General features: G+C 38.7%; 1 protein-coding gene across 1 annotated transcript; it reads right to left on the bottom strand.

Moving 5' to 3' along the window:
• Nucleotides 1-2,420: 2,420 nt before the first annotated feature.
• Nucleotides 2,421-6,709, bottom strand: LOC124168891 (cuticle protein-like). Its single transcript, XM_046547272.1, has 3 exons — nucleotides 6,604-6,709; nucleotides 4,846-5,253; nucleotides 2,421-3,250 (listed from the first exon to the last, which is right to left on the bottom strand). The coding sequence occupies exons 1-3, from the start codon at nucleotides 6,613-6,615 to the stop codon at nucleotides 2,852-2,854; spliced, it is 819 nt and encodes a 272-aa protein (XP_046403228.1). The 5' UTR covers nucleotides 6,616-6,709; the 3' UTR covers nucleotides 2,421-2,851.
• Nucleotides 6,710-23,587: the final 16,878 nt, after the last annotated feature.

The raw sequence follows: 23,587 nt of genomic DNA on the forward strand, positions 1-23,587 counted from the left end.
AATTTGGGTATTCGTCGGTTGAATTCATTTCACTTACGTTTTTGTGCGTCTGGTTCTATGCCTTATCGCCTGAATTTTTAATCGGCTCTGCTGTAATATTTCCTTTTCCCAATGCTTTCTTCATTTGTCTCTCACTGCTGCATCAAATTCTGATCTTAAAATTGGGACTCCCATTTCATCTTCGTCCACTTCCATCCCTTTTCGATAGATTTCGTGTTTAGACTATTTCCATGGTAAAACTCGTCCAAATATTTCTCCCATCTCTTCACAATGCCTTCTTTTTCAATCTTCACCTATCTATTTATGTGCCTTGGGGTATTACATCTTACGCCGATTTCTTTGAAGTGGCTCCTCGCTATTGGTGGCTTCTACCACATGTCCATGTACAAAATTGTTCTGTACGTTTTCACTGCTATTTTTCGTCCACGTTTCACTAGCCTTGCTATCTTTACGATAATCGTCGTTTCTTATTGCTCTGCAATTATTGTGTCCTTCTCTGTTTTCGGTTACATGTACTTTCTTCTTGCTTCAATGAGGTCACGTACTTCCTGCGCGATTCATGTTATTTTAGGACTATTCTTTTACCAGAAACTTCTTCCGCTTATACCTGTACACCTCTTCTAATATATATTTTTCATTCTAATTTCCTGCAGTCTGCTTCCTAAAAGTTCCCTTGTCTCTGATTTTTGGGTCACATATTCTTCTATTTCGAACTCCTTCAATTTTTCAACCTGCCAGATATATTTTTACTGATTTCTTCGGTTTATGTATTTGTAATTTCAGATGGCATAAAGTCATAGCTAGGTTATGATCACTGCCGGTATCTGACCCGGGTTAGTTTTTACAGTCCTTCATCTGGCGCCTGAATGTTTGTTTCACTAGAGTGCTGTCGATTTGGAATCGTCTTAGGCCTCCTAGTATTTCCCACACTATCTGAAGGGTTAGATGGAAGATGGGACTTTTTGGTCCCAATCTCGCCCAATACAGACGAGTTATTATTATTATATACTTTGCATGGGATTTTTGAGCTATGTGTTGGTAATCCCTTGTATGTGGTCTGCGAAGAATTCAAGAAACATTCTTCCTCTTCATTTCGGTTTCCTTATAGTATTTCCCGCCAATTTCCTATAATAATACAATTTTCTTCACCTCTTACCTATTTTATCACTTTGATATTTGAGCAACAATAAAATTTACAAAAATTGCAGCAAAATTAATACTTGGAAATTATTTATTATTTTTATCAATATTTGATTTTTTCCATTTTAAAATCATTTTTTCTTACAGGTATTTTGTCCTTTGTATATTTTTGATTAAAAATCAAATTAATAAATCGATTTGCTCTTTTAAATTATTGTCAAACATACAGTGACACTCACCGAGGCTGTACATGCTGAAACTTGCTATAATTGTTAAATCAGAGTGACCAAGACAATGACATTTGCCTTACGAAGGTAGTCTACCCGAGATACCTTAAAGCAGGAATCCAAAATAAGTTGTTAGCACAAGTGAGAAATAGAGGTGTCCGCTTAAGTTAAGGAAACACGTTCTGAATTTGAGTCTCAGTCGTCTGATATGTCATTTCGTTGATGCGACCCATTGCAAGCAAAAGTAAATGCTATAGCTGACCAATAATTTGTGATTTTCATGAATAACCATATAAAATGAAAGCATAAGTATCACTTAGAATGGCGTGACTTTTCATTCATTTACCGATTTACCAATATTATACAACAGAACTACGCTTGAAAAGGACCGTAAGTTTGAGATTGGTATTTAAGCCCTTCCTCATTGTCTCGAATTAGGTTAAAAGTTATCCTCTAAATCATTTGAATCAGAAAGAAGAATTCTTGTTTTTTTGCTTAGATATTCCTGTAGCTACAATATAAATTACAGTCATGCACTAGTATTTGCGCGAAAAATTACCAGCTTAAGGAATGTATAACTTAGAGATTATTTACCATGCTGCTAACTCAATTTAAGCGCTTTATCTCGAAATGAAATAAACGTTATTAGAAACATTTTAACTTCTTAGATTGTACTTATGTGTTTAGCGCTGTAATTGGACGGTATTGTAATTGATACAGGTACTACTACTACAAACAAGTGACGTCAGAGTCACCTATACCTTGAGCCATTGTGTCTAGAAATGTGCTCTTTTATTTCGGGAGGGATGGATTAGATACGGAGAAGAGAATTTTGTTAATTTGTAAATTTTATCGTGTTTTTCCTTTTCCTCTATCGTCCAACGATGACTTACATTAAAAAGCAGGGGTTAATTTAAAGAAGCAGATTTCCGTTGACTGTTATCTAGTGATCGTTCTGAATCACTAGATAACAGTCAATCATCGGGAATTACAGTTTAGGTTGGTGAAGAAGGTCGCTGATGGGGTTTGGTAAAAAGATTGATACTCAATGCATAAGAAAAAATAACTCCTCCCGCTTGGCGGAAGAGTGTATTTTTATTTCACGCGCTCAAAAAATGCCGGGATTCTACAAAGAACTTAAAGGGAGCAAAGTACACGAGTCTTTTTTTTAACAAAAAGATTTTACATCTTGTTATCTTAAAATCTGCTCTTGCTACGGTGGTAGTCTTGAGATTCTTCATTTCCCGGCTCACGAATTTTGGATGATGGTTTTGTTTGAAGTTATCCTTTCGCATCCGTAAAATCGTTGTTCAGTCTCGGTGCTGTGGTCTGGTTTGATGTAAGGGTTTCCAACCGATTAGATCGATTTTGACGCCGCGTCCTCGATGTCAAAAGGGACTCGCCCCATTTCGTCTCGACCCGGTGGCGACAGCAGCCTCTCTTTCGCACACTCTCTCTCTTGCACACTCTCTCTCAGCCACCGCTTAGTAGTAGTAGCCGAAGGGGGTGAAGGCGGGGAAAGCTGTCTTGATTTCGATGGGCTTGACCTCCTCGACCTTCTCCTCGGTCACGGGCAGGGCCTTGACCAGGGCGTAAGGGTAAGGGTAGCTGATGACCTCGTGTTCCTTCTCGGCGATCTCGAGCTTCTTGGTGTCGGCGGGCACGGCGGCGTCGACGGGCTCGAAAGCCTTGTACTTGAAGGTGGTCTTGACGGCGGGGAGGGGAGCGGCGACGTGGTGGACGAGGGGAGCGTGCACGATGGGGAAGACAGCGTCACGGCGGCGGCGGGACACGGCGACCTCAGTGGGCTCCTCGGGGGCGGCGGCGGCGGCCTCTGCGGCCTCGGCGTACTTCTTCTCGAAGTCGGCGCGGGCAGCGATCACCTGTGCAGAGGGAAACAGTGCATGTGAGGACAGGAGTCAGGTAATATTTGTGAAATCGCACATAGTGGTGATTTAATTAGTAACGTAATGGAGAGAAAAATCGATCCTCATTTATTTTGTAGAAATGGGTTCCATTGCTAGGTTTAAGTTTAGCTAGTGGTAACTCACTTTGCGACTTATTTGAATGGCGAGCTGTTTTTTATGTGAGTGATGGAAGTATTTGTTTATAGTAATTTCTCTATTTATGGGATTCAGTCCCCAATATTTAAATTTTAAAGTCCCTATACCGATGTTTAATCTTTATCTAACTTATTCACAATTTAAAAAGAAACATGTTGTTATCGACCTAAAAATATAACCCAGCGAAGTCAAAAGACTATTGATAAAATTGTCGAAAACTCAGGATATATCTCCGTAGTCAGTGTTTATTTGTTGTCTTACTTGTATTCCTAGACATTTTTCACTGTTCCTCTGTGTTATTTCGTTGAAAACAATACACACATTTTAAACCACGGTAATAAGGGGTATGGATGTAAATGGGTTATGAGCGTTTGGTTCATAGACGAAATAGACAACTTTACCTTTTGATTGCTATTTAATTAATATATTTGTTTTGGCGCATTACCTCTACTTTGAATGAAGTGGGCGTGTCTGGGGCCGTTAACCGTCCGTGCTGTTGAGCTGCACAGCGGACTGCCGAGAGGGGCGTTACTTCTCGCTGCCAGGTGTGAGTCACTCGTAACTCCCTCGCGGCGTTCCCGTGGCAGTGACCTTGCAAGGTTATTGATAAATGTGGACTGAAGGCGGGCTGCCTTTTCTCACTCATTGCGTCATAAATTTTGAGATGTGTTCAGAGGGCTGCTCGTTAGTCTTTTTTCTTTCACTGAATAGCGATTAACAGCTATTCCATTAATGGCTGGATCAAATACGCCGAGGCGAGTGTGGCTTCATTTTGCGCGGCGTGATTAGTATTTTTGGGTTAGGTAATGACACCTAGACTCCGCTCCCCGTGTTATGCTTTGATTTTGAATCGTACTCGGAGGTTCCCGGAGTTATATACCCTATTGGCTCTCGTAGCGTGTTAACTTAATGATGTGAATATTCCCTTCTACTTAGTTCCGGTCTAAGTTTGAAATTTTCCTTTTTCATTTTTCGTAATTTGGCTTTGATTCCTACATTGCGCATGAGTGTTTTTTTACGAATCAATGACCGTAATAACTAACATTAAAAAGCGACAAAAAGCTACAATAACTTTTATAAGAAAACTTCGTTTGCACTCGCGTCTTAATGGGGAAAATTAATGGAAAAAGTGACGAGTTATCGATATTATTGCTCAAAGATAGCCAAAATAAAGTTTGCATTCTACTCCATTAGGGAATTTCAGATTTTTTTCTTTATGAGTAACTTTCAGCATCTAAAATCCTTACAGTCGTATTAATATTTTTGCGAAAATTCCTAGCGGCACTCTGATGAGAAACAACTTTATTTTAGTTATTTAATGACTGCAGTTTTGATGGTCAGGAATTACGATGTAGCTTGGAGTCGCTGATGACTCGTAGCGCTTATAGAACCAGCAGGGACGGGAGTGCTCTTACCTCAGGGGTGTCTTGGACGGGTTCGGGTCCGACGGGCAGCTCAACGGCAGGCACGGCAGGGACCTCGGGGGCGACGGGCAGGTTGTTGGCTCCAAGCACGCGGAATCCATTGCCATCGGCCTGGTAGTGGACGTTGATGAGCTTGCCGGTGGGGTCGACGTAGGAGTAAGCGCCACGGACGGCTCCGTCAATGGTCTTGGCCTCGACGCGGGACTGTCCATCACCGGCGTGTCCGAAGGAGAACTGTCCGAAGGAGTCCTGGGCGTGGTACTGGGTGGATGCGGGCACGGGTGCCACGCGGAATGTGGAGTAGGCGTGGTAGGGGAATGGCACGTAGGTGTGGGCGTAGGGGAAGGGGAAGACATGCAGCTGCGCTGAAGCGCAAGCGATGGCGACTGCCAGGCACACCTGCGCCGAAAAGAGGAGAGAAAGGGTATTAGAGACTTGGGAGAGACATCTGAGGCATCTAGAGTCGTGAGACATGGAACATCTCCCCACAGAGTTTTTTTTTTAAGTATAGCCTTTTTGTCCCTATGCAGTGGCCGTTACCGTGATTGAATTCATTGCCAGGCGTGACTTTCCGAGTTTAATCCCTGACTGAACCAGCCACTGTAGATTTAAGCATATTCCTACATAAGCAAAGAATTAAATAGAAATCATGCATTAGATTAAGTGACCGTTTTATAAAATTTTTTCTATCGAGTTTTCACAAGAATGCGCGAAATTATCCTGAAGCAATTCTCTTTTTGGTGAGTATAGTCCGCGATTCCTCATTTGAAGATCGCGGTTCAAGTTTCTTTCGGGTTAGTTATCCCTATCGTGGTCATGAAATTTTGTGGTTCCGCATCGATTATCGTTTAAAAAAATACGGATGTAAAGTAGGTACTGCTTTAGGAGAATATAAAAAATAAATATAGTGATTCGGAAATGAAATAGATTTTAGAGACCGCATCGCAGTACGGAGCATTAGAGCGACTGCAAGTATCTATGCAGTATCTTAAATTCACGGGCTTGATACCACGAGGGAAATATTAGATGAAAGTTATTTTTAGTACCTTGCTTAGCAATTTTATCCTACGAGTGTAGAGGAAAGGAATAAATTGGTTCGCTTTTTAAATTAAATAACGATTGTGGATAAGTAAATCCTATCGTTTCTTGAAAATATAGGTGGTAGCTGTATGGATATATGAATCGTCTTTTTCATTGTTCGATTTGGAAGTTGAGCTAAGGCGACATCCTTATGTATGCAGAACTCTCTGGCGTGTCTTATGCAAACAATGATGGGGAGTGATTTTAAAGTCGGGCGTCGGCTGGCGTGAATATTTTAAGGTGCCAAAGAGATACTTTTCCGGTTATTTAGCTTTGCAAATATTAGAATTTTTCTCTGCATCAAATTATTGGTTTATGCCCTTGTTATATCAACGGAATAAGAAGAATCCCTGTGTTGGTATTAATGTTCAGGGAATTGAGAACTCTTATTATTGTCGTAAAAGGCAAAGTACCTGCGGAGGCTTGGATTTAAATTTATTTCATAGCATTAAAACTATAACTTCAAGACAGAAAAAAACTGCGAGTAAAAAAAAAATAAAACATGCAATTCTATCTAAAAACTTAGCAAATGGATACGAGATGGAGGAATAGATCCAGTGCGTATCTCATGCGTGGCCCGAAGGAATGGTTTTGGAAAAAAATTTTGCTCAATTGACACTCACGGTGGTCGAGGAGAGGCTGAAGATTGATGCAGATGCTCGGACTTACCAGAACCTTCATGTTGAAGAAGTTGAGGTTTTGCGAGAGAAGATCGCTACTATAGCTGCAAGAGGGTTGGAGGTGATCCGCCGTTCGACTTGCTGATCTGGACCGCGGGCCGCCTTTTATATGGTTCGCAATGTGAGGGGAGGGGGTAGGGGGCTCATCTCCTCCCTCATCCCCTTACTCCAACCCCTCCGACCGCCCCACACCCTGAAGACCCCACCTACCACTCCCGCAGCCCCGCAAAGTAACCTTGACAGGAGATACTACCCGTGCGACGAGAGAAGAGTCCCCCCTTGCCGCCGCCGCCGACGGTGGAGGATTTCCGAGCGGCAAGGTCGAGCATCGTCTCCGTCCCTCCCTCCCTCCCTCGGGGACCCGATCTTCGGCGCTCCGAAGACGCCGCCGCTCCGGAGACGGGTGTGGCCGGGCGGGCACCGGTGGGACAGCGGGAAGAAGAGGCCTTCGCCGACCGAGATGAGGAGACATGGTCGCCGTCATTATTTTTGGACCCGTGAAAGAGGGGGAGGTGGAGATGGGATGGACTTTGGGCGCCCTTGAAAGTTCCTCTGTGGAGTCGAGTCGTGGACCCTGCCCGAACGAGCGATTTTTGTGACCCCATGGTCTCAGCCGTTGAACTCTCCCAAATTTGCAGAGGGATAGCGCGTTGTTTCTGATGTCCCCTCTAGTCGTGGTCTGTTTTCACTGATGCCTATTTAAAGAAACAAATAGAAATCAATTTAAATTAGCATTCAACGTAAAATTAGCTTCCAAGTTTTGGGGCGTTAGTGGAAAATATTTTCGCGTACTCGACTTATCTATCAGCCTTCTACGGATCTAACGGCGAGCTTCCGCACACAAGCCATTGAAATTGAATTGAATTGTTTGTTAGGCCCGTAGAGATCTTTACCGGAGTTTACTTCTAAATTCCTCATAGTATTCATGTTATTTTCCATCCTAAGTTTTCTTCCATGATTCTTGGTTTTAGCCAACAAAACACGGGTGTAAAACACATGAAATAGACTGTAACACTGCACGCTCCAAACCCCACGATAATTTTCGCGTTGGTATCACCAGGTGCCACGATAATGTTTTATATAAACGCCGCATTGTACGTGTGGGTCCTGGAATCTATCACAATGATCGCTCCTTATGGATATTTATTGTAAATTTTACCTACAATCAGCCTTTGCTGTGGCAATATCCTTCCTTTAAATTTGTCTCTCTGGTATGGAATTTCCTGTGCTGGGAAAGTAATTATAAATCCTAATCCTGGATTTCAGAGTCTTAATGGTATTGATTAATTTCAAATTTTATGATTCAGATTGTAAATAAAATGTTCATGTAGCCTCTGATTCGTCAAAATCAACAGCATTGGAATTCTGAGTTATGCAAAAATGTCTTTCGCTTTAAAATGTCGACGTCCGTCAAATTCGTACGAAATCTTTTCCTTCAAATTGGATCGGGTCTTGGTTTCTCTTTCTTATCACAGCAATTTCTTCTTAAAGCTTTTCTTAAAAATTGTCTCTCTGCTTTTGTATTCACTTTGATGTGTGCGAAATCATATTTAATCCCACACTTGAATATCTTAGCCGTATTGATGATTTTTTTTACTCTGCAGGACAAGGCTAGGAATATTCAAATCCGTCAAAATCATTGACAAAGGAATGCTTGAGTTACGGAAATTGCTGTCGCTTTAAAATTTGTCAGCAGCCATCGAATTTGAATAAATACTTAAATGTTCAAATAGGATATCAATATGAGATTTGTTCCATTATTTTCAGACTACATGCTCACTTCTCACAAGTTCTCCAAGCTGTATTATCTACCTCAGTGTGCTAAACGTCATTCATAAAGTATGTATTTCGCTGTTTTCAATGTTATTGTATTAAGTGGTGATTTTGTGCTGCATGGATGCAAAAATAATGAGATTTTTTTATCTTCTTAAAATAATGGGTGCTGCACTCCTCGGAAAAAGTGTTGTGGACACGCACTTACGATTTCATGGAAATGAATGTAATCTACTACCCGTTTGTCACATTCAATTGCTCTGGGATATTTTTTTCGGAATAGCAGAGCCATGAAGAGGTGGGATCTTCTTCAGCTGCATTATCAATATTTTTGGACGATATTGATGCTTGCGAAACTTCTCTGCAATATTTCAACATTGCCCTGAAAATAGCAGGTAACAAGAAGAGCCGATGGTCACTTCTTGTTACCTGCTCCTTCGTACACTTGTACAAATATCATATCTCCCTCTATTCTGGAATCATTTTTTTCGACAATGGATATTTCTGCTTGCACAGTTTTGATGGCGAATGATGCCATTCCTACACAACCTCATTTTTTCACTCATCAACTGCTTTCAAAGTAAATATCTGTCTTTTCTCCACAGATCTAACTCTTATTATTTCGCGTCCTCATATATTACTATGTTGCCGATGGTCTCTTCGATGAGCTTCTGCTGCAGGTGTAATTACGTTTCACTGTTTTAAATAGTTTTTATATAAACACATTTGTAACAGTTTTTTAATATCCACACCCCTGGAATTTTACCCTTATTATGTGATATCTTTTTTCAATGAATTTCTAATGTGACTCTATTTCTTTCATTTGTAAGTATTCAAAGGTAATTCTATTTTCTGTTACATTTGTCATCTGAAGACCTTTTGAAATGGATCCTATGGTCGGTTCTGAACTAAGCGTTTGGTCTGTTGAGGTAATTATCATAAAGTGTGATGCTAACATTTTATTTTCATTTTGATAAATGACATCAAAAGATCAATCAAGAGAATCATGAAAGGAAGCACGTATCGTTGAAATATTTTACTGTGATTAATAAAGCTGATTATGGTTTTATAGACAGAATATTCTAGGCGGAATTGAAAGGAGTGACGCTTAGAAGTATTAAATATCCAACATTAGCTCACAATGAAAATGGATAATAATGGAAAAAGTCAAGAAATGGTTTAAACGAAACATTTATTTCAGTGGGATGGTATACGGTGACAATTATTTTAATTAATGTACCATATTCATTGATAGACATCTCCGTTAGTGGGCCTAGCTTGGGCACTTAAGATTAGGTGGCATTGCATATCTGTTTATGGAGTAAAAGTATTTTATAATAGTCTCGGCTTCCTGGCGTTTCTCCGCGATGTGTTGCCCATAGGTGACGACAGTTTTTCCAGCCATCCTGCTGGCGACTTCAGGTCAGAAGTATTTAATTTTTAACAAATATTTTGTCTGACTCTGAATCTCACTGAATCTCACAAATCTGAATTTCACCGTACTATTTTCTTCCTTGAGCGCGTTTATAATTCATATTGAATATCATCAGCTCATTTTATAAAATTTAAGATGCACATATTAATAAACCCAACATGCGTTTTGACATCGCCTATTATGTTGTAATATATATTGGTAATTTTTTCGTACAGTATTTGAAATGTCCACAGAGATTAGCTTCATGCAATGCGGCTGAGATAATCCCAGGTGTAAGACGCTATGATGGGATCTGTTAGATATGTTGAAATCAATGCATTGTGAGGTTCATAAAACCTAGCGTTGGCCGTCAAGGTCGTTGGATAGTCACGTTACTTATAAAGCCACAAAGGACGGACTCCAACGGTTGTTGTATCAAAATACGAGAGGGCGTCGGGTATCCTTTCCTCAGAGTGAATCTTGCAAGTACACGCTACTAGTTACCTTGTAGTTACATTTTACTCATTGCCAGTATTTAGTTCACGTAGAAATTATCTGGCTGAAAAATCTTCTATTAAATGTAGCTTTAATCAAGAAAACTCGTGGATAAGGTATGACCTGTTTGCCAAAGACCTGTTTTATTATCATTCAATGAATAATACATGGCTGGCTCTCTTATAACTACTCTTTTGGTGTAATTACATCCAAAAGAGTTTGTTGCTACTTGATAACTGTTGGAATCCCAATTAATTTAGGTAAGACATTGTATTATAAAGACAAAAGGAAAAACAGACATATTCTATGTCTTATGTTGGATTTTTTCTCATTTTTACTTCAATGTATGGAACATAAAAATACTGGAAAGGGTCATTTTAAATATTGTCCGATTTACTTACATAATATTATTATTCATATTTAATCATCAGTTGATAGTTTTATGTATGCGTACTGCATCTAACGATTATTTGACTTGCTAAAAACCATTGAAAATCGTACTCTATCAGCTCCAGATTCTGCCAACCCGCGTTATGGCTTGAAATCATATTAAATTCTCGTATTTATGACAGCTATAAATCGCATTAGCGGGACGGATTGTATCAGGCAAAATTAAATAATGGTTTCATTGCTCCAGATTCATTTATTGGAATCTAAATTGCGCTCCGTGAAATTCGTCTGTAATGAAGCCATAAGGAGGATAATATTTTTAAGGCAATTGCATTTGGAAAAATAGCGTAAACACATCTGAAATCAAGTTTTCAAGAACTTCAAGTTTATTTTGACCACAGTTGGGGTTGCTTATATATCAGTTCATGGTCACTTATCGCCCATACGAAGCCTCCTCCAGAGACGAGAAATTGTCTTGGACAAGGTTGTTAAGTTTTTATTTAGCGTGTATTTTTTGTGGACCTTCCAATGCACTGAGATGCATGCATTTTTCAATCAAATTTTCGGCTGCCTGAACAATTTTCCTCTTCACTATGATAATTAAAATCACACGTTTCAAATGGAAAAAATGTGTATTATTCGTTTCAAGTAAGTATATTTAAGCGTATGCTAGGCTTTAACCCTTTATAACCCAATGTTGCTTCTACGCAACATCAAAAATGTTTAAACTTTAAGTTCTACTTAGGAGTTATCTAAACTACCTATTTTTTTGTAGTGCAAATTTAAATGACGAAATGTTTAGCTACCGGGATCATTATCATTGAGTGTAAAATTTTCAAGTTTTCAAAATGAAAAATCTTGAAATTTGATTTCTTCCAGAATCAGCTCTGGGCTGGAAAGGGTTAGTAAGGAATTCCGTACTCTTTCTGTCTGAGATTCAACCAACCCGTGTTATGGCTTGAAAACATAATTTCCTCGAATCCTTAATTACAAAATATCAGCATCATAAAAAAATTACGCTCATTAATTATTTAGTTTTATGGGAACATTTTTTATTTAAAAGTTTTTGCTAACAGTTATATTTTTAGGAATTGGAAAAATGAAAACAATTGAATGATCGATGAAATTTGTGATGGGAGTAAATGAATATTTATTGAATAGCAAAAACCTAAGAAAATCTCCTGTTGTACCTACTTTTTCCGCTTATCCTTTAAAAATGAATACACAATAGCTCCTTATTGTTAATGACATTTTACTATGTTTAACAAAATCACTTCGTTTTGGAATGGCTAGATCTGTGTAAGAAATATGTGATAAAATTGACTTTGAAATTAAATTAAATTAAATCATAAATTTGATAATTGAAAAAATAATTATTATAGATTTTTAGCTTAAAATTTTGATGGAATGTAACTATGGAGATGCTATTTGTACAAAGAAATGAACTTAACTTATAGTCACAAGTACAGCGAATAGGTGGCATTACACGACGCGTGGAAATAATCAGCCTTCTTTTCCTTCGAAATGGCAATTATTTAGGAAAAAATATATTTTGGAATAAAATTATTTACACCTTTTCAAAAGGATATTTTAAAAACATTTCATATTCATGAGAATAAAATTTCGATCTTTGAGAAATTATTTACTTTCTAGAAATGGTATTTTATCGTGGTCAGTTTTCCATATAAGACATTTACTTCTGCAAGAGGTTTAGTAATTTAAATAAGGATTTGCATAAATTTTAACTTGAAATTAACAGGAAATTGGCTTAATGAAAATGGTGGGTCATATTTTACCTCTAGTCATCGGAAAAAATAATTACTATTTTCATTACGTTTAGCAGGGAAGAAGTTGATTTCACTCATTTTACAGAAAAAACTGCGGGGGAAATGTAACGGAGGGAGCATTTGAAGATATTGGGACGCAATTTCTATCTTTTATTTCATTATCGCGTTCAAAGCACTTAAGGAATGGTTAGATAGTGATACGCTTGTAGACGTATGGCGTTGGAATAAGCGCTCGTGTAGTAGATGTGCTATTGATAAGCGTCAATCATCATCATCACAAGTCAATAATCCCAAGATTGGCAATCCGCAGCTATCCATTCCGCTCTCCCACCTGTTAACCTTTTTAATTAGACATATTTCTTCTCTTTGACCCCCTTAATAACATGTCCTACGTAATTCATTTGGGACCGTCCCTTGCCATTCTTCCCTTCCACCTGTCCTTACACGATTGTTTTCATCAGGCCATCATGTCTCATAATCGCCCGTCGCACAGTGGGCGGAAATCGGAAAAAGCCGGACAAAATTACAAAATGGCTTTTTTTGAGTTATAAACTTGAAACTTCGCAGGTATACTTAAAAATGATTGAAATTTATTGATATGTAGGTACTTCATTTGACATAGATCCTACCCGTTACTGAGATACAGAGGCTCAAACGTGAGCAAATTTCCATAAAAACGCCCGTCTTCAATTTTCTCTGAAAATCTTCCAAAGTAAGTGAATGGTGAAGTTATGGGTGGATTCTTGCCGAATAAAAAAACCACATAATCTGTTAGCATGGTGTTTTTTCTTTAACTTTCCGTAATCTTAAAGAATACAGCCCATAAATTCTTACCGTGCAGTAACAAAATGGCGGATACTGTTTTTCGACGAAGTTTTACATTTAGGTAGAGTTTCAAATAGGTTTTCGGCAAGGTCGCGCAGAGTAACTTATATGAGAGCATTGTTTGAAGATTTCTTGAGGTCTTTATTCAGTTTTCTTTGAAATAAGTTTGCGTCGCCGGAAATTACATTGATTTTTCGATCGCGCGGCAGGGTTCTTCTCCGCGCGTCGGGAGTTGGATTAGCCGCGCCGCGGTAAGGTTATTGAAGCTGTACGGGTTTTAACGCTCAACATTCACCGTTTTTATGTTTTGCTTCAAGACACCGATTTTCAAATGGTCTATGGTGAAGACAGTGGAGGTTTTTCATGCGATGTACTTACACGTTTCATCGAAGTTCATTTCGTTATCTTTGGATACGATCGAAGACCATGCTTCTATTAAAAGCGTTCAAACCTCGACAAAGTGAGTTGTTTTCCTGGGACTCATACAAAAAGACCTACCAGAAAGATACCAGCTGAGACCCTTATACCTTCTTCAATCACCGATCCCTGACCCTCAGGATTCTAATTTCGAAAACGGTCGTTTTATGACACCCTGGAGTGGAGCCCTTGGCCGTCTTAACGGAGGTATTTCCATGGGAACGAAAAAATGAACGATTTTTGTGTCGCTTCAAAAATTGGCTCGCTGAATCCATAACATTCCCGGAATATGCTTTGCATTACTTTCTCAATACTTCTACGGGAGTTGGTATTTTTGTAAAAATCTATTTCTTTCAAATTTATTGAATAAATACTATTCCACATTCTCTTTACGTTACAAAATTCATACTTTATTCATACGTACCGACGGATCAATATTGACATAAATGGCGTGAATAAATTATTCTGCGACAACGTTGCGCTTGAAAAGGAAACTTACCCATGCGGGACTCGAACCCGACACTTCTTTGACAGGCGAGCATTTTACCCCGCCGCCACCCAAGTCGGCAAATTGAACAAATAACGAACTGATAAGCGTCATTAAATCTAATGTTTTACTCTATAGATGAAGAGAATAATGTTCAAGAAGATGGCTAATAATGCAGTGTTCAGTGACTTAACATTACTAATCATGAACATAGATTACTGATGGCAACTAAATAATCAAAATTTTATGGACGAAAATTATGGATCGCGACAATCTCATGTTTTGCACCTACAGTAAGCACTAGAAAGTTGTTGAAGCAGATACGATGAAGACAGGGTAGTTTAGGTAGACAATTCCACGGGAACTTCTAGATTTTTTAAAACGTGTATCATACCCTCAGTTCTACTTTGACTGTGGTGAAGGAAAGTTAAGTTCTCTTGAGTGCGCAGAATTTGTGAAAGTGATTTTAATTTGCTTGTGGAGCGTAGAAATTTCAAACTTCCACTTGCCTGTAAGTACGTTTTTGAATAAATCCCCGAACATCTTTTTCAAAATAGTTATTTTAATTTATATTATCAATTTTAGCTGAAAAGGTTCTTAGCATTCCTTTCCTAACTAAAATAAATTAAAATTTAAATTATCAAATGCCACTGTTTAAATTCCAATCGATACGACATATACAATATGCATTCAGAAAATCATATGTGGCAGTGCAGCGTACACATACCAACAGAATATTTATCGATATCAGGTGAACGATATTTTACATCTCCTAAGTTATTCATACCCGACGCTATTGCACCGCAGATTTAGAACCCCATGATTCAGCTGTCCTTCAGTGTGTTGCAAACTTAATACTATCGTTTTTCTTAATTTCGAAATGACTATACTTCCCTGTAGGATAATAAATTATATGGGTTTTGTGTTTAAGAAAAAATTAGGAAAATAAGGTAAGCAATGTAAGCATTACTTTTCCGTTGATCATGGTCAGTAGCAAACAGAACTTGATCGTGTAAAATCCAGAGTTGAAATCATTAAGACCATCCACCTGCCTTTCGATATAGGTAATGTCTTTCTGATTTTGTAACTTTTATTTGTCTCTTTTTTGCACCTAAAGCGGATGGGATGACAAAATCGTGTCGACGTCGGCAGTGGATTTTCCCAGATAGTGTCATCTAAAATTGTAGAGCCTATATGTGAGAAGTGCCTCCGATGCAATTTAAATTCTTTATCAAAAGTTTAGAGATAAATGTAATTAACCAAGAGAAAGTGGAAACTTCAGTCGTTACCTGTAGCGCCTTTGTTACCTGCTGCTTTTTAATCAAACTAAGAGATACAAGGGAACTCATGACTAGGAATTTATCTGAAACATCCACTTGTTGCCACATTTGCTTATATTGAGAGTGGCCCGAACTTCCATCAAAACCGTACTTAGAGATTAATCTGTAGTTCACCACACATTTTAATTCTTGAGAGGTGGAAGTGGTGGCTAAGCAGGCCATTGTTCCCAATATGGTGTGGTTCAGTGGTGCTTGAAGGTTTACTTCGCACATGGTCTCAGTTATTTTAATTCCTTCGTTATAAGCTGCCTTTTTTTGCTATCGCTATTCTATCATAACAGGGATACAATTCGTGTCCATGGCTCAGAGCTGTCCTACGAAAAGACCGATGTTGACGCTTGGTCAAATCAGAGGCAATCATCAATGACAGCGCCTCTTCCGCTGTCATCTCAGGGTGGACCTTTTCACTCGTCCTCCACTTTGAAAGAACTCTCTTAGCCCGAGTAGGGGTCGTAGTTGTTATTTCTGCAATTAGGTGAGCTGCTGCAGTGTCTCCCCTCTCTCTCAAACTCACAGATGCCGCGAGAGCAAGCTCAGCAGTAGTAGCAGTAGTTTTTTAAGTTTGAATTTTCTTCTGCGTGATCTAACACATTAGGTGCGACATTTTTTTGGCCGCCCTGGAATGCCTGGCAAATATAATATGAATTTTGTAGCATGAAGCTACAGGGGGAATTTTATTTAGTCAATCAATTTGAGAGGAATAGATTTTTACAAAAATACAATACTCAACCGGCTGTCGTTGAAGTATCGGGAAAGTGATGCATAACAAATTCTGGAAATGTTATAGAGTCAGCGAGCCAACTTTTGTATCGACACAAAAATCATTCATTATATCGAGAACTCTCTACCCATTTGTTAAGGTATGGCCATAGAATGCGTTTTGTCAGGAAGTCATTGAGAAATTTCAGAGCATCAGGGCCTTGTCTTAAATTCAGCCTCCGCGATAAATAATGGAGCAAATACTTTTTACCGAGTGAATGATATTTTTACCAATTCCAAAATTATATTTTGTAGATATCAAGTCATGTAATAATGTGAGGTGGCATTTTCTATGGAATGGCGGATGGAGCCTATGAAAATTTAGAAATAATAAATTTGTCGAACCTATGGTTATCCAATGCCCTAATGCGTACACGGGGAGGAACGTATGGTAAACGTGTAAAGACATGGTAATATGTATGTCAAAGTAGAACTGAGGGTATGATGCACATTTTAAAAAAGCTAGAAGTTCCCATGGAAATACCTCCGTTAAGACGGCCAAGGGCTCCACTCCAGGGTGTCATAAAACGACCGTTTTCGAAATTAGAATCCTGAGGGTCAGGGATCGGTGATTGAAGAAGGTATAAGGGTCTCAGCTGGTATCTTTCTGGTAGGTCTTTTTGTATGAGTCCCAGGAAAACAACTCACTTTGTCGAGGTTTGAACGCTTTTAATAGAAGCATGGTCTTCGATCGTATCCAAAGATAACGAAATGAACTTCGATGAAACGTGTAAGTACATCGCATGAAAAACCTCCACTGTCTTCACCATAGACCATTTGAAAATCGGTGTCTTGAAGCAAAACATAAAAACGGTGAATGTTGAGCGTTAAAACCCGTACAGCTTCAATAACCTTACCGCGGCGCGGCTAATCCAACTCCCGACGCGCGGAGAAGAACCCTGCCGCGCGATCGAAAAATCAATGTAATTTCCGGCGACGCAAACTTATTTCAAAGAAAACTGAATAAAGACCTCAAGAAATCTTCAAACAATGCTCTCATATAAGTTACTCTGCGCGACCTTGCCGAAAACCTATTTGAAACTCTACCTAAATGTAAAACTTCGTCGAAAAACAGTATCCGCCATTTTGTTACTGCACGGTAAGAATTTATGGGCTGTATTCTTTAAGATTACGGAAAGTTAAAGAAAAAACACCATGCTAACAGATTATGTGGTTTTTTTATTCGGCAAGAATCCACCCATAACTTCACCATTCACTTACTTTGGAAGATTTTCAGAGAAAATTGAAGACGGGCGTTTTTATGGAAATTTGCTCACGTTTGAGCCTCTGTATCTCAGTAACGGGTAGGATCTATGTCAAATGAAGTACCTACATATCAATAAATTTCAATCATTTTTAAGTATACCTGCGAAGTTTCAAGTTTATAACTCAAAAAAAGCCATTTTGTAATTTTGTCCGGCTTTTTCCGATTTCCGCCCACTGTGCGTCGTCTCCCTAAGGTTTTTAGAAGACTTCTCTTTCTCTCACTCTTCTCAGCACTACCTCATTACTTAAGTCGCTCGAGCCATTTTGTCAGCATCATTATTTGGTAGCATCACATGTCGAATGTTCCATATTTTGATTCTCTGTTGCTGTAAATGTCAAAGCCTCGCTCCTGTCGAGAAACCAGCTCCATACATAGTAACTAATGATGTTTTTTCTTATTTCTTCGCTCGTATTCTCAGCTGAAACGGAAAAAATAATTTTTAGAAAACCTTCTTAGCCTGTGCTGTTCTACCGAATTGTTCTATCTTGCTTCCTCCATCGTTGATAATTCAGCTTCCTAGATAACAAAACTCTTACACCTCTCCAAGATTTTGTTTCTCCAGTTTCATATTTGCCCAATCCTCTCTTTCGCTGCATACTATTATCTTATTCTTTTTTTTCCTGATTTTCTGCCGAAATCTGACCATTTTACTTTCCATATGTGAAGCCTTCTTCAAATCATTCTCTGACTCGCCGCTGACAGCTGTGTCTTCAGCGACACACATTTCACTACGGGCGTGGTTACATTTACTGAGTAGATTAGTTGCGATTCCTCGAAATGATAATGTGGTGATTTTCCCTTGCCTTCCACTTCGCAGTACTAAAGATACCAACCGATGTGGACTCCATCCTAACAAAAATATGATGAAAATCTGCTACCCTCTCCTCCGGGAGATGAGAGGCATAAGAGTTGGCGGCCTCCTGTCATCAAGTCACGGCATCTTCACACGCAAGAGAGCAGATTTTGACGTTCATTTGTTTCAATGGTGTAAAAAGGAGTACCGACTTTTGAGAATCCGCATAGTATTTTACTCTTTCGGAGTAGCATTTCAGACTTCAGTAAAAAATGGAGTAAAAGAACTCTATGCTACAGGAGAAGACTCATAGTTAAGATGATTATTTAACTTGAGTGAAATATTTCATTCTTTTTATTATAACAGAGAAATATTTATAATTTCTACACCTCTATCTTATTTTCCAATCGTTCAACATCTTTGTGCAAAATTTGCAGAAGAATTGTTCGAAATGGCATGATTGTATATATATATGATACGAAAAAAACATCGCATCCGATAATTCATGTACAGATGTTTGCGGTCAAGTTTTGCTTTACGTGCGTATTAATATTTAGAGGGAATTAGCTTTTTGATTCTACCTAGTTATTCTGGGTAATTTTAAAGCATTATTTGGAGGACAAGGGAATTACTTAGTCTTGATTACTTTACTTACTGAATTACTTTATTACCCTATAAGGGTTCTAATGAATCATCAATTCTTGTATTAATTGAATGAATAAACTTAAATGAGATAAGCGTACAAAATTAAATCACGCATACACTTACATTCAAGCGCATAATTTGACTCTCTGACTTGGACTTCTCTCAATGGAATATCCTGCATTTATATGGTCATCTATAGTACATGATTTCTATAGACGGGCGAGGTTTTCAGCCCTCGATTATTTTGGGGAAAAACATTGTAAAAGTGAAATGCAATTTTCCGTAATTTTTAACCCTTGCTTTTACTAATAAGTTTGACTTCTTCTAATATCAGCTTCTGTAATTCATTTACGCTTTTCTTTAGATTTTGGATTCCATGGTTTCGATTGATCACAGTTTAATTAGGAAAAAAGGTTTTGGAAGGGCTTACATTCTCCGGCAGTGGTTTTGGTGTCTGTTATTCTGATGCGTACTGTACCCATACGTGTCTGCACTAGCTGGATATGAATAGGTAAGAACTTTTATCACGCGTTAGCCTTATTTTTTTTTAGCTATATTGCTAATGGCAGGAGAGATCTTGGGAATTTGTATTCTCATAACTTGTATAGATGATATTTTAGAAAGGATTGGATATTTGAACTTTTGGAACGAGTATTCGTATTGCTAAATTGATAAATGAGGTTCTTTATAGTTGACTGTTGGTGTTGGCAATGGGAAGGTTGGTGAGGAAGTGATTCGTGGAACTTTCCGCAGTAAAATATATTGGGTTGGGCCGGATCGTGACGCGGAAGTCATTAAAATGCAAAGCCATAGGGAGAGGTTTCTAGAATTGAGAAAACGAGTGTTATCTGATATTTTATTGAATGAGATCCCGCACCATTGGCGTGATACACTTACGAGAGTAAAAGTTCTTGTGCTGCTAAGCGTAAATCTTGAATTTATAGTGGACACAATAGAGTATGTTAGGATCGGTTCATTCTACAAATAACCACGGATTAGCCTACGTTTAGCTGGTGTAGTTACGCAGAGTGCATTCAAGAGTGGAAAAATCATTCATTTAAACAAATTTAGCTATCAACCGTAGTGATTGCAAAATTGTTTGATGCACTCACCACAAATTCTGATGATTCTATTTTGAGCATAGATCCAAGTGAATACATTTTTTCCCGTCGTGTTCATCTATTTGACTGGCTCTATGCGTGCTATGATTAGACTCACGTCAAAATCTTCAACAGTTAATTTCGAATGTATTATTTTAATCCAATTTGAATCATGGGAGAGTGACTTCTGTTAATCGATGTATTTTTGATACATGATATAGTCCGCTGACTAATGGTATAATCTAATTTAATCACAGTAATGTTGTGAAGTGTGCCTATGAAAATGTTAAAAATGTGAATGCAAGTTTGAGGATAAGAAGAGAAACACCGCCCAATACCAGGAAAATAACCTTCAATCTTGCCAGCGAAAAAAGTTATTTATTTATTTGCCCGCTAACTTGATACCCGGGTTAGTCAAGGTGTTTTTCAAACTAATTGATTAAAAAAATCAATTCATTATTTCGTGCTAGTAAGTATCGCCTCATACTATTTTTTAAATAAATTTTGATTACCTTCAATTATTCATAAAAATCCAGCGACTCAATATATTCCGACCGGGGAGGACGTCCGTGGGTTTGATGATGCGTTAAAGGAAACCGATGCCACGGACGATCGACTCCCAGTGTTCAACGAACCTTTGCGATTTACAGGGTTATTTATAGCTGCGTGAGAGGCCAAAATGCTATCCAAGGATCAAGTTTGGAATGGAATGAGAGCTCGGAAAATATCTTTGTTCCCCTGCCCCCACCCTTTTATCCCGTCCCCTCCCACTCCAACCCCACCCCTTCGCACCGCGCAGCATACCACAATTCCACTTTGGGCACGATAGGAGAATTCTCATCCCACTGACCAATTAACTCGCCTGACTGCATTTTTTAATTGTGCCATCCTTGCGTGTGTGCTGTCACATGGGGCATACGCCCTTGCACCTCCGATCCAGAATTCCATTCCGGGCATTTCTATCACTGTGCAGTGCTTCTTTCCCTCCTAGACCACAACACATTTTTCACGCATTTAGAATTTTTCTAAGCTTTCACCCATTAAAGTAACGCGAGGGAAACTCTTCTGTTGATAGATTTTATAAATAAATTAACGGAGAAAGCCAATGCAGATCATGGCCAGAGCGGATGGGTGCAATGATGGAACAATTATTTAAAGAATTATCCTTGCTCACAACATCCTGGAATGGAAAAACGATAACATATCATATTTTATCAAGGGATGGAACTATTTGCGACTGATTACTTAAAATGCATTTAGTAACCAGACTGTTGCCCTTGGAGCAAAAAATAATAATAATTACTTATCTATGAAGGACAACAATTTAAGCAGTAATTTGCATATACTTTTTTGTGTCGTAGGTGGAATGCGTCAAGCCAGTTAGACGTATGGTTTATGACGCAGGGAAATAACTGGCTATGTAATTCTATTGTATGTAAAGCAACTCAGTAATTGCCCGCCCCCGGGTGATTTTCGGTCGTTCTTATAAGGTGGGCATCCGAATCCTCTGTGATCTGTTTGTTATGTATTGATGGACGGAAGACTTGAAGATCTATTCTCAGTCATGCCCCTGGCTTGTTTCGATTTCGCTTTCTATTTCCTCGTCCTCTTTCATCATCCCTTCCTTCTTCCCACCCTGGCGCTGTCTCGTGGTCATCATCATCATCATCGACCCCATCCTTGATATCCCCGCATTCCAACATATTCCCCTCTTAACTCCTTCGCCCCTTCCCCGTTCTAAGGCACTAACTTCCCTCTCCCCCCACCACCCATCCATTCCAACCTTTCCTCTCCCACTCTCTCACTCTCGGCTGGAGAGAACCAATTTCTGGCGTTGATCGGGTGACCTTGAAGGATCTCAGCTTAATGTTATTTTTTCCACTTTCGGAGAGTAAGATACGACTAAATTTACTGAAGTGCCATGGGACACTTGTAGGCCGCTCTCGTTTTCAGAATGAGTGAATTTATTTGGGTGGGAATCTTGACGAAGGGCGTGTTCCTTTGCACGTAAGTGTGAGGTGCCGTGCTCCCTGTTTCTTGTCACGTAGCGGCTCTACGCTGCTGCTCCGGCTAAATTTAATGAGAGCATCGTATTTTATTGTATTCTTATCAATTGAAAATTCGCGTGCATTTAATTTTTTGTCCCTCGGATCTTTTCTACCGTGAGTAACTTAAGCTAGGTTTTGGCTACTCACTCCTTGAATTACAGCTGTCTTGAGTTGAGAGTGATGCATTAGCCCTAGAATTTAGTGGAGACTATTATCTTGATGAGCTTTTGGAGAATCATAATACCAGTTTCTCCTGAAGTATTTCTTTCAGGAGATATCCTGATCTTATCCGCTATTTTCGGTCTTCATGACAGAATAATTCGAGTCGTGGCGAAAAGGTTTTGAGAAAAACTTTCCTCCCGACCGTAAATTATTTCTATTATTCACTCCAATAATTGTAATAGCTTTTCACATGGAATTTCTGCGGTATATTCAAGCTCGTATTTAAGCGATTATATTTTATTCCGTGACTTAATCTATCAATTTTAGCATTAAATTCATTTAATGAAAAATAAAACGCTTGAAAGCGAATTTCCGTATCGAAATTGAGTTTATTAAAAAAATTTGTTTGTAGAAGGTTTTAATTTGTGAATTCTCAGTACAAGCCATTAGAAGAGAAAAATTACTGCACGAAGGTGATTGTGTGAGTTAATTTAGTAAGGAATTTGTGATAGGATATATAGATATGTAAACTAAGACAAATATAAGCATAATGTTGCTTGAAAAGTAGGGTCACGACTTCTTCGCGTGTATCTTTCACCCAGGCTTCTAAATTCTGCAGACGGAGATATTCCATTTTATATCCACAAATTGATCAAACGACGGATGCGTTTGTATCACATCAGTGAACGTTCGTTCGGTTCGGAAACGGTTCGTAAAAGAAAATAGAATGATAAAAGGACACTGCTGACCTATGGGTTTCCTACAGAATGGGAAACATCGTATATTTTTTTGTAAATATTTTTAAAATCCTCTAGAGAAAACATCTACGAGATAGTAAATGCATTTATCATGATAATAAAATTCCATAATAATCGCATGAAAACCACGAGATTATTGTGGATAGCTTTCTGAGTGCGCATTCACTCTTTAATATGGATTTATAATGAATTAGGAAGATCCCCTGAGGATGATCAGCAAGTAGCGGATCGAAACGTCGGGAGACATGGACGACATCAACCGGTGGAAAACCCGAGAAACCTTTCTGCAACTGATACACCGGGAAAACCTAAGATCATACACCTATTGATTTCATTTTTTATTTTGCGAGCGTCGCAGACGTCTTTGGATGAACGCACTCAAAGCTTTTATGTAATCCTGGTGTAAATATACGAGAGAAACTTCTTGTTTTTATATTGCTACATGTTGACAAGTGTTTACTGAAATCAGCGTTCGCCATTTTTAATGCAGCGACGATCAATATCGCAACACAG

The sequence above is a fragment of the Ischnura elegans genome, chromosome 1, assembly GCF_921293095.1.
Source record: "Ischnura elegans chromosome 1, ioIscEleg1.1, whole genome shotgun sequence".
NCBI classification, from domain to species: Eukaryota; Metazoa; Arthropoda; class Insecta; order Odonata; family Coenagrionidae; genus Ischnura; species Ischnura elegans.

Excerpts from the sequence above, each read along its gene's own strand:
- LOC124168891 (XM_046547272.1), bottom strand. Across the intron at positions 3,251-4,845 it reads CCGTCCAAGACACCCCTGAG|GTGATCGCTGCCCGCGCCGA; the intron begins GTAAGAGCACTC and ends CCCTCTGCACAG.